Source organism: Megalops cyprinoides, chromosome 1 (assembly GCF_013368585.1).
Source record: "Megalops cyprinoides isolate fMegCyp1 chromosome 1, fMegCyp1.pri, whole genome shotgun sequence".
Taxonomy (NCBI): Eukaryota; Metazoa; Chordata; class Actinopteri; order Elopiformes; family Megalopidae; genus Megalops; species Megalops cyprinoides.
In genome coordinates, this window is record NC_050583.1 from 42,274,666 (window position 1) to 42,290,632 (window position 15,967).

Below are 15,967 nucleotides of genomic sequence, written 5' to 3' on the forward strand. Positions count from 1 at the left end.
ATAGCCCGCCTATCTTGCTTTGTGATTTGACAATTCTGTAATACAACGCTGTCAATTGGCTTATAGGGCTGTCACTTTTTTAGGCTGGGGCGTGGTATGTAAAGTCTATGGAAGTTTGCAGTACTTTTGTTTTTCAGAAATCAAACACAGTGTTGTTCAATAAAACGAGCCATGATTCTGTAGTATTACCGACATAGCATCCTGAAAGAGCAACAATCTTCGGTGCATTAACTTAGATGATAATTTTCGCTTTTTTGGTGTAAATAAATACACGACATTACTTGCAAGCGCAAATTGTTAACCGTAGATAGACGGTAGCCAAAACCTTTTGAAATAGGGACCTCATCGTTACTTCTCAAAAAACCTCGAGTGTTTGTAACGTTACACAGTCCCAGTGCCTTTATATATTATGTAGTTATGTAGCTCTCTCGTTGTCAATACAGTGAGTTAGGCTACCATGTGAACAATGTCTGATTCCCCCCACTATGAATATCATGTATCTTTGTAATCAATATCACTTACATTGATTTGTGAACCAGCAGTATGTATGGTATCGCAATACAGGAATTTTTCATGACATCTAGGCAACGAAACAACCTAATTTACTTTGATGAAAGAAATGTCCTCTTTCCCTACATTGTTTTAACAGATGTACAGCAGTAGCTTAACATGTACACATTAAAATGCTATGGCAAGCCGAATGACAATTTCATGGTTAAATGGTGTGCAGTGTTCCCAAGGTATCATTTTATCATTTCCAGGAATCCCATTAGAAACTGTTTTATAAAAGCCACACGGACAGTGTCTGCTTTCAAGTTACAATCAGTTGTCTTGATAGTCCATTGCCCCCACTCACATGTTGGAGCTGCCATTTGCCCATATGGTGTCAAGCTCTTGCCCGCTGTTTATTGTTGGGTGTAGCCCATTGCATACTTCTTTTGTAACATTAAAGTATTTAGTTGAAACAACTTGCACCAAATGCCTTAAGGAGGCATTTCTTTACATTGTGTACACACATTGTGGACCTTTCCAGACTTTTTTTTTTTTTTAATTCTTCCATTCCTACCAAAGTGAAAACCAAATGGCCCATCCACTGATTGTTCATTAACAAGACCTCACCAAGACAAATGGTATGAGCTGAATTCCCCCCAGCATCTCTCCAAAATTCCACAGCTTTTGTTTATAAACACTGAACATAATAAAACAGTATTTCACATAAATGACTTGAAAGGTTTGTTCAAAGTAGTTTATTATGTAATTTCTTCACATCCTTAAAATGAATTGCAAATATATATATATAAACATATACCTTTTCCCTAAGACTGTACAATTTCGAAACAAATTACACTTTCACAAGGAAAGAAAAAAAAAACATCACCACATTCATTCTGCAGACACTGTAAGCAGTTTAGACTTTTCCATCAGAGGCAGATTTCAGTTTTACCATGTTCAACTCAATCACACCTCTTCTCACTTTGAAACAAAGCATATTTTAAACACTGCAATGAATTTTACATTGATAGAGAAGTAGCACAACTTTGGCAAATTAACATCGCCCAGTGTAGTATTTGTCAACATTTTTATTGTGCAATACAAGGCCCTTTTTAATCCTTCTTACGAGGAGCTCCACAATGTTCTACTTTAACATCATTCCAAAAAGTGGATTGACACGATTTACTGCTACAAATGTATTGGGGAAAAAAGCTCTTGTCTTAAAAATTCTGAAATGACTTACAGATGAACTGATGAACAGTATGTCCTTGATTTGAGATGTCTTACTGCAGCTCCCTTAAACTTAGGTAAAATAAAAGATCCTGGGTTCCCAAACATTATTAACTGGAAGAAAAAACAAGCTGGTTCAGTATGGCATCTCCCCATAGATAAGGGACATCTCAGAAACCCCGTACAGTACTCTCCCATGAAGTGCCCACCATTGCCTATATCCCCAACATCAGAGTACATGTCACCTAAGTAAGGAATATAGCATACACTAAGACAGCTGTATGGCATGTTTTAATTAAATCATAATCATTACTGCCTAATGTATATTGTTTCCACATGCATGTAAACATGCAAATGCATCAATATACACTGAAATGAATTAGCTGCAGGGGTGGCTTTCTACTCTGATCAAGATTCTTCTAAGGTTCACTGCAAGTCTGAGCACAGCCAAGGGGTACGTTTCAAATACAGAAGGAGCTTGTATGAAAAACTCATTACAAGTAGTAATCATTTTGAAACAGAATGAAAAAGAGATGCTACTGCACAACCAATAGATTTTACAGACTAGAACACCGACAGCCTGTCAGTTTTTTTTTTTAAAGTTGACAACAAAGATTTTAGAGTATATAAAACGAAGCACCCTTTCATGATCGGACACCAATGGTGTTAAAATACGGTCACTTTAACCTTTTCGGTGGACCGCATAAACTCCACTCCTTAATAATAAGGACTGTTGACATTCCAGTTTCAAGAATGTGAATGTTTACAAACCACTTGTTAAATACTTACATATATATATTTTTTTAACAGAGCAGCCCTAGCTGGACTCAGGTGACATTCCAGTTCAGATTTCAAATCCTGCCTGTTAAACTCCTGACTGACAGATGCATAAACATGATCCCTCCACCAGTCAATACTATGCAAGTGGGTGAAGATGTGTTGATCAGACTGCACCATTCATGAGCATCCAGGAGAGAAACGATAGAGCTGGGTTCTGATAGTGATATTTAAACAATTATGACAAAAAAAAAAAAAAAAAACATTAAGACTTGGACTTTAATAAATGGCTTTCTCTTAATGAGCGCACCACTCCAAACACATGGATGCGAGAGCTGCCCCTTGAAATGATCCTCTACAAAAAGGCCCCTTCCAATGACCTTCCAATGGTCATGCATTGACCCATTACAGACTGTGCACATTACCACGTTGTGGCGAGAGATCTGACACTGTTTGTGCATGGAGTAAGATGAATGAAAACAATGGCGTTTTAGCTGTGTTGGGAGCCCACTGATCACTAAGGCATCGAGGAGACCAAAGGAAGGTAAAAAAAAAAAAAAAAACAGAAGACGGTAAAAAAAGAAGCCAGAGAGAGGTACTGTATTAGCAGCAATTTTTTCCTTCCTTTTGGAACAAAATTTGAGAAGCTGACTCCAGGTTGGTGTGGTCAGGGTTAGAAGACCTCATCGCTCTCAGCAGTGTGGAACTGCGTGTCGTCAGCGTCCGTCATGCTGCTTTCCTGCGACTCCTCTGCTTCCACTGTGCATGGACATGACACACATCACCATCTTGTACAGGCCCAGCATGTCAGGGCACAGAAGTAAGTCTCACTGCTCAACATTTTCCCCCCATCAAAAATACTTGCATGGCCATTTAGCAATACCGTACATGTGAAACAGCGGCTAAGGCAAAGTTTAACACAAGCAAAATCATTAAGCACTAATGTGATGAAAATCAAGGGGCCTCTTTAGCGAAGTGAATCCACGAAAACAATTCTGTGCTTGTAAACAAACTGTTCTGAGAAAGCAGGAAGTAGTGCAACAGTGTGAAATACCTGATTCATAAGGGTAGTCATCAGGAGTGACCGGTTCCTCATCATCAGGGAGGTATCGCTTATCTATGGCCTCTTTAATCTGATTGTTCGCCCCCTTGGGATCCAGATCCATTGCCCAGGAGAAATTCATCAGTGCTAAGTGTGTCTGGCCTAGTTTCTTATAAACCTGAAGCAGAATGAGCAGACAATTAGCTCAGGTCAACCAGACAATGACTTTGACTGCTGTATGTTCAAAAGAGTATTAAAGGAATTCATGCCCAAGACTTACCTTTCCGATTAAAAAGTAAACAAGAGACTCTTTGGGCACTATTTGTTTCAGCTCTTCGAGTTCTTGAAGAGCAGCCTGTACAGAAAAAAACTATTTTAGCACTGTGGAAAAATGTTTACCATAGAAAAGAGCTAGCTAGTTTTATTTGTTTTTCACTTTGTTTCTAAGATTGTTCTGCTGTACGTTTTGATAATACTATGCCAAATGTGCAATATTAAACCTAGCTACTATTTATGTTTGGTGATGGTGATTTAGAGTGATCTATCCAAAGGACCAACCTTGTACTTTTCATTTGCAAAGAGGATTGAGGCCCGGTGAAATTTGCATAGCGGATTCTTAGGGTCGATACTGATGGCTTTGTTCAAAGTTTCTAATGCATGGTCCGACTTCTTCAGTGCATGCTGCACCTGTGGAGCCAGACACAAGGTCAATTTAAAAACAACCAACTATCACCATGGTTTTTCACTATGCTGGTCTACCTGGACCAATGGGATAAATTCAGATGATGAGATTAATATCCTCATTTTCAGTTTCTCACCACTCCAATGTGGCAGAGGAGGACAGAGCTCTGTGGATTGATGCTGAGGGCTTTTTTGAAGTGGATTTCTGCCAGGTTGAACTTTTCCTGTTTGTAGTAGATCATTCCCAAACCATACCTGGGAATTCACAATGAGGGGAGAGATGGGTTCAGGGTCAGGTAATGGACACCCATAACCCATCACAGTCTCTGCTTTTGCGAGTCAAACAGTCAAACAGAAAGGTGTGTGGTCCAAATTCAGTGCAATGGGACAAACGCAGTGCTCTCACCATGCGTTGTAGTGTCGTGTGTTGACTCGGATGGCGTTCCGGAAGCAGGCTAAGGCCTTTTCCAACTCCTCTGTCAGCACAAACTCATGTCCCAGCAGCGTGTACGCATATGCGAAGCTGGGGTCCACCTGAATTGCCCTCTGGAAAAATTTGATGGCGATATCATGCTCTCGCTGCAGGCTGAAGCAGTTGCCAGCCACACACCAGGCCTGTTGACAGGTATTTGTAAGAGAGAAGAATCCGTGTCACCTAGTAACCAAATTTCCAAAAAGGACACGAAATTCACCTAACTAGGAAAGTTTAATTCTTCCAGTACAAGTTCCACTAGTAAAACAGCACTTCACTGTATATGATGCAAGCAGTAAGCACGTACAATATATGCAAGGCTACCTCTGGTTTGGGTACAATATTAACCTTGGAACTACACAGGTGATATTGGATGGTCATTCGAACAGCTAAAACTTTAACATTCTTGTGGCATAATGCTTAAACAAATACTAGCCAAATCAATGAGCAGCTAATCAATCACCTCTGGTGAATTCTTGTCCATGTCTGTGAGGTCTTTGGACAAGGCTGACAGGGCCACATCTTTCTGCAGGTGCCATAGCGTTGTGGAATAGATCTCCATGCCCTCTACTCGGTAGCTCTCAATGCGACGCACCTCAGAGAATACACGTTCTGCCTGTCAGGGCAACAGGAAATCAGTTTACTACAACAAGAGAACCCCATCTTTTCGATCACTTTATAGGTAAAGACTTATCTCCTGGATTTAACCGGTGCTTCATAGTGTGTGGTCTTGTATACAGTAAAAAGTTTGGAGACACCTGATTAAGATAATGTGAAACATGCGTTTAAAGATATTTTGACCTAAACACTTATGCTTAAAAGCTTGAAATTTGTTTCTTACACAAATATAAACAGTGAAATATATGCCGATGTATGAATTTCATTTCAATAAACGTTTTAATTTAAAAATTATTTTAAATTCTTCAAAGTAGCCAAAGAATTAAGATATAAGATAAGTCTTCATTTGTTTAACATTTTTTGGTCACTGCATTCCATTTGTTTTATTTCATAGTTTTGACAGCTACCATTATTCTAAAATGTGGAAAATGCTTTTACATTGGGAGAATGAAAAAGGAAGCTATAAAAACATGCCACTGAGCACAAGCGTGACATTTGCACAATGAATTTAAACAGCCGTCTAGAGGAGGGAACAGACTTAAACGTACATTGCACAGGGAAAATCTAACTTCCTTTCTCTCCTTACTCTTTAATACCTCCTTTACTGCTGAATTCAAACAGGCATGTGCTTTCTGAATTTAAGCAGAAAGCAAGCCCCTACTGCTCTCAATGACTGCAGCTGACTATCCCTGACAGACAGTCCACTCACTTCTGAGGTGCACAACACAATGCTTCCCACCTACCTGCATGTACTCTGCGAGCTCGAAGTGTGCTCTTCCAATCTGGCCCAGCACCCAACCTGTGTTATAGTGGTGAGAAGGCAACTGACTCAGGATGCTGATCGCTTCTTTGCAGTTGTAGGAACAAAGCGCTAAGTAACCCTTCCCCATGTCTCGCATCAGGCTCATCAGCCCATCTGTAAGAGAGTCACACACACACACCTCAGACATAGGTAGGCTGATGCTCAAATATTTGAACAAAGCATTTATATTGCTCCTACATCTCTAAAACTTCACATTAGAGTGTTGTGATGAAAGCAGACCCGTTGTCACATAGTATAGGTAGCTATGGTCCTATATATGACTTATTGGGAGCCCTTTCACATTCAGCAGCATATTTCTGGGCTGTTTCCTTATACTGTATCACATGGGGGTGTAAGAGATTTGTTTAGTTGAACATTCATTCCATATGAACTGATGTCAGCATCAGAGATACAGCATAGTTCCCTTACTGAGCTACATATTGAATCCCCCCACGCTTGCAGCATGCTCTGCTCCATGGCTCTGCACCAGCACAATACTGCTAGGTCATGTTACAAATGTGTTCAACCCATGCTACACATCAAGAACTGTAGCCTGGCTCATCACTGTGCATCTAAAAATGTCACTTTGATTAACTGTTGAATAGTGTTAAAATTATCTAGTATACTACATCAACGTCCACCAAACACCTATGTTTTCCTGACACAAAATGATACACTTTCACTTTGGAATGGATATAGCATAAAACAGAAATTAAGGAAAAAAAATGGAGAAAACTTGTGGAGGCAGAACTGCCCAAATGTGGTGCTCAAACAGCTATGTTTATGGATTTACAGGTTATTACATACTACTTTCTTCCCAGAAAGTGTTTGCTACAGAATATTTTTATAAACTCACCAATCCATCTAATGCCTCCAAAAACCCACACCTACTGTGGTTCTGGGAAAGCTCTCCAAATCTGTCAGATAGTATCTGTGAAATGCTTCCAAGATGCACAATCATTACCCCAAACACCTCAGATGGACAGGGTCACACCCACCTGCAGCAGCTTTCTGGAGAGAGAAGGCCTGCAACTGTGGTGTAACCATGCTGCCTTTCCCCTCAGACATGATGGAGGAGTCCAGCTTCAGAATCTCTATGCTATCATTCATATTGGATGGAGTCATTCCCCCTTTACTGGTTTTTGTCTTTGTTTTGCGATTTGGGATTTTCGTGGGGAACTTCATTTTCAGCTTCTTGCTGTTTTCCTGTCAAGGAAACCAAATGTTAGCTTGATAACAGACACTGGATGTTCATGTCAGTGTTTAATGGTCACTGTTTCGTTTCCATCCACATTGTGAAAGCTTCTTGCCTCTTCCACATTTTTGATTGAGGTTTCAAAAAGTTCAGCTAGCAATGCATTTCCTTGCATATAGATACTGTTAATTTTTACCTTTGCAGTACCATCAACAGAATTGCAAAACTGATCCTTTGAAATGCAATTAACATTTTTACACAAAATTTGGCATTTTAAAATAGAATCAAATGGCTTCCACCACTGATTGATGAAAAAAATATGGAAAAAAAAAATCAAAATGGACTTGGGCTACTTGCTCAACTTGCGAATGCAATTTACCCTTTTCTGAAATACAGAAGTAGTAGCCGTATTGTTAGATTTTTTTTACTCCTTACAAATACTTAATAAACACTAAAGTGCTTTCTCCAACACACCATGGCAATGTGCTAATGTTAGTGACAGTTTATAATAAAGTAGCTGCCCACATAAATACATTCGCAAACCTGCACTATTAATGTGTCACATTAAAAAAAAAAAAAAAAAATTCATGAGTATGACTGATTCCGTGTCTAACTGTAGCAGGTGAAAGGCAGGTACCTTGGCAGTAGAGCTGGCACTGGTAAATAGTCTGGAGCTCCTCCTCGGCTGCATGTTGGGGGGGGCAGCAATGGTCGGACTTAGCACTTGGGGTGATGTACTTGAGACAGAGCAGGAAAAACATCCAGTCATTAGCTGTAGCCATGTAGCCAAACTACAGGTGGTTCTCGTGGCAGAAACAGTAAGGTTTTATGTTTACGAAACCAGCGTGTAAACATAGTACACATAAAAGTTGCAAGTATGAAAAACTGCACTCTAGAGGTTTGTCTTTTTTAGTCCCTAAATCACACACTGTAGTTTTCAGGTTTTATTTTATTCACAAGATATTTCACACACTTTCAATTCAAATGAGCACAGCACAGCAAAACTGCTTTCATTAAATTCAGAAATGTTTACAAGAAAGCAATCATTTTCCCTCATTTATAATGTTTATTTTGGACAACAGAGTCATTTCATTTCACCAATTTCATTCACCATTTCTGGTGAGATTGTAACACCTGACCTTTCACAGCCCATATTCAAATGGGCATCTAATTCTTTGCATGTGTGTTTGTTCAAATTATTGCCTGAAATTTGTTAGCAAACTATGGGGGACGCAGATGGTGAGAGCAAGGGTTCCCCACCACTGCAGAATTTGGTGACTGATAGGTCCAGCAATGAGGCCCAGCCATACACACCTGGTTTGTGGGGCAGTGCTCTGTGTCTGGTTGAAAGGAATTGGGGTGACCTCTCTGCTATTCCCACTCTGTGCAAAAACGGACTTTGTTCCAGATTGGTTTATTCGAGCTACAGACTGCAATGAAGGAAACAAATTTATCAGACTGATTTCAAAGACCCAGTGTTAAAGACGGTGCACATTTAACTGCCTCTGAGGATCTAGAAATAGGGTAATCCACAAAATTTCTGCTAATTAGGTCACGAATCTATTATTCCTGTTAATTCAACATCTTGCTGTAATTATCATTCAATTTGACATTTTACTTCTGGCATGCTCATGACACCACTTCCCTACATAAGCGATATAATAAACTGACATAATGTCACAACAGATTCAACACAAGCAATCAAAAGACGTAACACAATTACTTTCTTTGTTGGGACTCCAGGAGGGGGTGGATCCATGACAGAACCTGTGTTGGTGAAATTCTGCAGGTACGAGGGATCTCCTGGACTGGGTTCCAGTGGCAAGATTCCAAAACTGAAAACAAAGAGAGTTGATCACTCTATGGGTGATCAAGAGAAGGTGGCTGAGACATTTGGCAACATTTGGCATCCAGTTGGCAACATTCTTGCCAACTGGATATCACTATATGTAAATGCCGGTAGGAATTACAAGTTATGAGCAATACCAACAGAAAAAAAATAAGCAATAACCACTTTGTCATTTTTAAAAAAGCAGACATCACATCAAGGTAACTGAAATAACACGTTGTTTCATTTTGTCTCATTTCCACTCCTCAAGGCAAAGCCCTTTCGTTCCAAGTCTACATCATGTATCGCTTTCCTTTCCAGCTGAGTTTGAAGTAAGGGTTTGGTCTCCAAACATGACAAATGGACAAGCAATTGCCTCCTTTGTTTCATGTATAGAATTATGATCTGTGAGCAACACAGAGGAGGGAGACACAGATCCTGGGCACGCTCTCCTAAGGTGCTTCCCACAAGTTCACAGACAAACACACACTTGCTGTACCCGCTCACTGAAAGGCTTCATTTGCTTACAAATCTGAAACCTCAACACATTCCCTTAGAGTGCGTCTGTAAATCAATGCCACAGATAAAGCATGGCATTTACATTCCTTTTTGTCATTCAGCAGACACTATTATCAAGACCGACTTACAAAGCAAGAGTGCAAAGTGCATCTTATGACAGGAGAACTAAACTGAAGAACTGCTTGCGGTACAGCAGCAACAGGAAAAACACACAATAACGACCACAGGCTGGATGCACAGAGACATCACACCGGTTGACAACAGCAAGCATCGACCGACATAACTGCATGTTTGACCGAAAGAAGAGAGATGTTGGGCTGAAGGCAAAAAGCAGCATACCTAGGAGTGAATGGGCTCAGGGTTGCTGGTCCTCCCAGTAAGCTACGCCCACTTTTTGGTTTGTTCGGTGCCTGTTTGGAAAGCAGAGAGCTTCCCGTCCCGAGCGACACAGAGTCAGGGGAAATTACCGAGGGGTCGATGTAGGACACAGACGAATCCGTATTCAAAGATGAAAACTTGGAATTTGAAGATTCTAGGTTGAGTCTATTTAATTCCTAAAGAAAACAGAAGATATTTAGCCAACAAATCAACAAGGAAGTTCTCTCTGCAGCTTCTCACAAATGAAGAAAATGTTTACACTAAAGAGACAACAGTCTGTCTCCCTAAACAAACAAAATAAGTCGTGGAAGAGTTTACAGATGCAATCAACTGCCAGACATAACAGAAATCAATTCTGAACTCCATCATTCGACATCTCTATATTGTTTTTAGATCAATATCAATGTGACAATACACCAACAAATAAGTGATGGACAACTGTTGGTCATGTCCACATGAGCAGACATGCTTTCACAGTTCTGGAAAAATCAAGCAAATCTCATCAGCATCCTTCTCCTGAACACCAGTTGTCAGTAGACTGTAAAAGCCCTTATCTGATGGGTCAAAAGGTGTTGGACTATCAGGCTAAATTGACCACACGAATATGACAGGCTGCTAGATTGGATTTGTTCAGCTCTTGACTATGGCCCTCTTCAGAGTGATGTTAAAGGCCTAGGAAACCTGCTGAAATGCAGAATCAGGTATGCACATCCATGAGGCTTAAAACCAGATAACGAAAGGACATTAAAACAAAATAAACTTGCCGTGGCAGACGTTACCAAATCACAAGGTGCATTACGAGACAAAGGTCACATCTTACGAAACAGATCCTGTACACAGGACCTGAGCTGAAGAATTGCGTCTGTGAACCCAAAGGCCAATTCAAACGGCACAGGGCCCTAGAGGGAGCTGAGGGGACGTACTAAAGTGTCTTGTGGGGTCTCCATCAGGACAGTGTCCATCTGTCTGTGGGGCACGCTGTGGCTTGAGGCGTGGGTGCCAACCCCACCTGTGGGCTGGCTGCTGTTGCTGAAGTTCTGTAGGGACGTCAGCTTGAACATCTGATCAGGGTCGGGCTTCTCACCTGGCGCAGACAGAGAAGCTGGGATCAGACCAACTAACAACAAACGCAACAGGCCCTAGGATTCATTTACCAGCCAATACCTTGAGAATAGACCGAGGACTTGAGGCAGTTACCTCAGGCAGCCATTTAGCAACTTCCTAATAATCACATTTCTGGTCTGACCAATCCATGAATTGAGATAAATGTAGCTGATGAAAAACAGTGAACACACATCCTTCTTCTTGCTGTCTCGTTTGTTTTTGGTTTTTTTGCATTTTTCATTTTGCCAAGTCAGCACCAATGTCGCAGCACTGCAATCCATACCCAATATATTCTTCCAGACAAAGTTTAATCTTTTAAATGCATATTACATTTGCCTCATGTGGAAAGTCAGTGGTAAAAATAAACAAAAAAATTAACACGTTCAACAGAGCCTCTTTGAGGATTTTCATTGCTTAGAGATTAAAACAGACAATACACATTCCAAATTGAACACTCACCTATTTGACACAGGGACTCAAATGGGGACCACAGGAAAGGATTTAAACTCAGGCTCTTTTGGTAACATTCTGAACCTTTAGATAACCGGTCTGTTTTGCTGTGCAAAGAGAGAGAAATACTTAAACATCGAGCCAAAAGATACTCTCACTTTAAAAAGTACATTATTATCACACTAAATAAATATTTTGGAGTACAGGACCCTGTTGTTGCAGCATTAGGCAGGCTCAAATACAACAGTGGAAAACATTCCAGTAACTACCAGAGTTATCCTGTGCTCTTATTGTCAGAAGATATTAAATTGCAGCCTGAGATGAATCAATGATGATCATTTCATCACTAGTGCCTTGATATTCTAAAACGCTGATGCTTCAGCTTGTTGTTCTATTGGCAGCTGACCATTAACTGTAGGACTGTACTTCACTCCTGCAATGAGGATGCCAAACACAGGCCACCCTTGCTGTGCCTCTCAAAGCAGATTCTATTTCAAGGAAGGAGCTAATGCGGCACTCATCAGCGGTCTGTCACCCATTCAGAAATATGCTGCCCCGAGAGTCCTTGGGTATGATACTGTATGTGTAAATTCATACCACAAATTACAATAGGCCAGGAGACATCTTCTGTCTGCTTTCTCCTAAACCCACCAATACTGCAGTACACTGTAATAGCTTAAAGTGCTCCACTGTAGTGTGACCTTCATTTTGCATCAAAGTCAAGAGTGAACACCTGCCCACTGGCCCCCTCCCCATCCTGCGTATTCACAAAAACAGAAATGCTGTAGTATGCCAGGCACTCCTCACCAGTAAATGTGGCCCAGCAGAGCCAGTGTGAAGCATGCAGAGTCCCCGAACTCAGAGACAATGTCATCCTGGCTCTTCTGTTTGTTCAGGACGCCGCCTGTTAAGATCTGCTCTCCCTCTGCAAGTCTGTGGAAAACAGGAGGGTGATAAGGAAGACGGGAGAGTGGGTGTGTGTAAGAGATTTTGTGAATTCCAACTTTCTTACATATACCCATGCAAAAAAGTGAGTACCAAAACAGTTACAGTTAAGCCACCCGAGACATTGCAAATCCAGTGAGAAAACAACTTATCTGACAACGCAAACAGATTCAAGGTGCTAATTATTGTCTGTGGCTTGCTTTAGTCTCTCTTCAGACTAATGAATGGAGGATGTCCCTAAGAAAAACATATGAAAAACTACAATCATACCTGCTGAGCTCCACACAGCACTTGGCAAGGAGATATTTGCACTGAGGTGTCGTGCAGCTGTGCCCTTTAAGAAGGCGATATGCTTTGTAAGCCTTTCCCGAGCGATAGTAGCATGTCGCCAGCAGAAAGAGTGCCTCTTCCGAATGCACTGTTAAAACAGGGAACATGTCAGTAGAAACAAGCCACCTCCAGCTACAGCTGAGACCAACCTATGCATGACTGTGTAAACCACCACTGGAATACATGGAAAACGAACAATCCATCCATTTACAAAACCCTGCATGGCATTTTCTGCATTCCCATGATGTTCAGAGAAAGATTATCTGCAGAGTAATGCTGGCACAACTAACATTTGGTTCACACCAGTTGACTTCCAACACATCTCAATTCAACCATAATTCAACTTATCCCACATCTCCAACCAAGGTTTGTGATTCAGGCAAAGCTGGTTAACATGAGGAAGGTTCCTACTGTGATGGTCAGCTCAGGCGCTTCTTTGCCTGTTCCTGCTGCACTCTTTACTTGATGACAGGGAGGCTATGAGGCTATGAGATGACAGCCCTGTAGAGAGATCCAGTTACTCCAAAGGACTTATTTAATTACCTTCAGCATACAGCCTTTCTGCCAGAAATACTGCATCCCGATAGGCATAATGGTTAAGTGCATGCCAAACTGCAGCCTGGGAACAGAGGGAGAAAACACTGTGAATGTATCACTTACTTTAGCCTTAGTTGCAGCATATTTAAACATAAATAATGTCTCTATAACAATTCCAATCAGGTACAAAGATTGCATCCTGTGCCACTGGAACAAGTGGAAGTGTGTGCGCTTCTTGCTTGCTAAGGTTGTTATCAAATCAAGGTAAGAAACAATAACAGAATCAAGACAAACTCCGGTTTTAATGGTCTTCCAGCACACAACGAAAAATAGTATATACTAACGTCCGCATGCAATCACCACCAGCACCTATTGATTCTATGGCGTTAAGACTGCGTAGCCCACTACACAGTTTAATTATACTCTCAAACTCAGTGAGTTTCGTATTAAGGCGGGAATGTAGCACAGTGGTAAGGAGCTGGACCTGTAACCAAAAGGTTACTAGTTTCATTCCCCGCTGGGGCACTGCTGTTGTACCCTTAGGCAAGGTACCCAGAGTTGCCTCAGTAAATATCCAGCTGTATAAACGGGTAACATGTAAAAACTGTAACCTATGCAGTAACAGCATCTGCTAAATGCCGATAATGTAATGCAATATAAAGCCCATGGCATCTACAAACCAGTTTGCTGGAATATAATTTTACATAACGTTAGATTACTTGCTAAAGACAACAATTTCAGATGCATCCTTTGATCACTAAATGAATAACAGTGTGTTGTATTTGGCATTTTTTCATAAACAGAAGTGCAGAGGTAGGCAGATGTGTTGTCCCAGAATGGCGACACTCGGTAGCTAGCTAGTTAGCTATGATACTAGTTAGACTGATAACTACACTGTAAAACAACCTAAATACAGCCAAACCTTTGCCAACTATCCGTGGAACCTAACGTCAGAAATGTCATAAAACAGCACGTTTTAAATTAGGCAGCAAACAGCTATCGTCTGCTAGTCACCCATGCATCATAGCAGAACAGCAAGCTATGAAGTAATTAGCCTTAGCTAAAAACAGTTAAGTAGTGACACATACCAGAGCTATACCTAATGATCCAACATACAAATAAAGTTAGGCAACGTTACTCATAAACCATCTACAAAGCTAGCTCGCTGGCTAACTAGCTAGGAAGCAAGACAGGAGCCTATTCATAACAATTCATGTTTCAGAATACCGATATGTTAACGTTATAGAGCTTTATCACAAAGTGATAACTGAGTGATAGCTAACTTGAACCGGGTCCATAACAAACGACAACACCGACAAGCGCTCCCTGACCTTTGCTAGTCTACCTGGTCTAATCTTACGTCAACTGACTGGTTAGCAACTTCGTTAGCGGACTAGCAAGACATCCTTGCAAGTGTTTACATTAACTTATGTATCCCGAAAACAGTTTTGTATCCAATATTAAATGAATAGTAAACTGATTTTATATGTCACCGTTTCACATTTACCCAGCTAGTTAGGCCTCTGATGTTTGTTTTCAGGCCCCGGTCTATGGGTAATGAGCCCTTCCGGCAGGGAAGTGCGAGTTTCTGTTTTGTGGGTTCATAATAAACGCTAAAGAATTGCTTATGGGAACACCCCGTTTGCTTAGCATTTCATATAAAAAAATCAGTTTACCTGCACCGGCTCTTGCAGCACCGTCATTCCGTAATCCAGCTCCTACCAGTTCTTGCTCGCTTAGTTCTTTCCTCAGCCTATCTCCGTTTTGTTTCACGGCCTGAAGGAGAGCTCCGAAGATTTAAACACAGCAACCGTTACCGACCAAGCCGAAATATTCCGGACACATCCGATGAACCCCTACTGAACACGGAATTAATCGGAGACTGTCGGAAATTACCGAAGAAAGTAAAAGAGGAATCGTACTGAATTTGTCATTAATTTTGTAATTGATGTTTTTCGGGTGGCAAATCACATTAACGCTGCAGACATTTTAAGATTTGCTGAAAACGAGAGAAGGTGAGCTAATTTACAGTGCCAATTCTGAAAGTGTTAGCGCCATATAAAAATACTGATATGTATGTATTCCTCTCTCTGGCCGAAAATGTGCTGCTTTACCTCCTCCCTTCAAGGTCCCATTTCTATGGAAGCACATGTCATTCACAGTAGCTATACTGGTGAGGCACTGAACAACTCAGGTTCACAGAGTACTTGGGGCCTAACATTTTCTTTCTTTTTTTAACCGATAAAAGAGTGTATGTTTAAATGGAAAATCTAATTAATATCATTTTCATTTAAACTGATTTTCTTTAAATGAGATAATTTAAGGCACATCTGGCCCTGTTTTTCACCTACATGTTTTCAAGCACCCATGTGTGCTTTTATGCAGTTGTTCTAGTTAATGTAGCCATTAAGTTAGCTACCAGTGCCATATACACTATATGAACAAAAGTACTTGGCCACACCTATTTTTCAGGGTTTGGGCTAGGCCCCGTATCTCCAGTGAAGGGCAATCTTAATGCTTCAGCATACCAAGACATTTTGGACAATGCTATGCTTCCAACTTTGTGG

At 40.9% G+C, this 15,967-nt stretch overlaps 1 protein-coding gene across 1 annotated transcript; it reads right to left on the bottom strand.

Annotated features, from left to right (window-relative positions):
* Positions 1-2,317: 2,317 nt before the first annotated feature.
* LOC118777093 (cell division cycle protein 27 homolog) lies at positions 2,318-15,201 on the bottom strand. The gene is made up of 19 exons (XM_036527817.1): positions 15,077-15,201; positions 13,407-13,482; positions 12,804-12,951; positions 12,396-12,521; positions 11,598-11,695; positions 10,958-11,118; positions 9,996-10,210; positions 9,033-9,144; positions 8,624-8,739; positions 7,947-8,046; positions 7,113-7,320; positions 6,056-6,228; positions 5,158-5,310; positions 4,629-4,837; positions 4,360-4,477; positions 4,100-4,228; positions 3,822-3,896; positions 3,554-3,719; positions 2,318-3,258 (listed from the first exon to the last, which is right to left on the bottom strand). The coding sequence occupies exons 1-19, from the start codon at positions 15,101-15,103 to the stop codon at positions 3,173-3,175; spliced, it is 2,496 nt and encodes an 831-aa protein (XP_036383710.1). The 5' UTR covers positions 15,104-15,201; the 3' UTR covers positions 2,318-3,172.
* Positions 15,202-15,967: the final 766 nt, after the last annotated feature.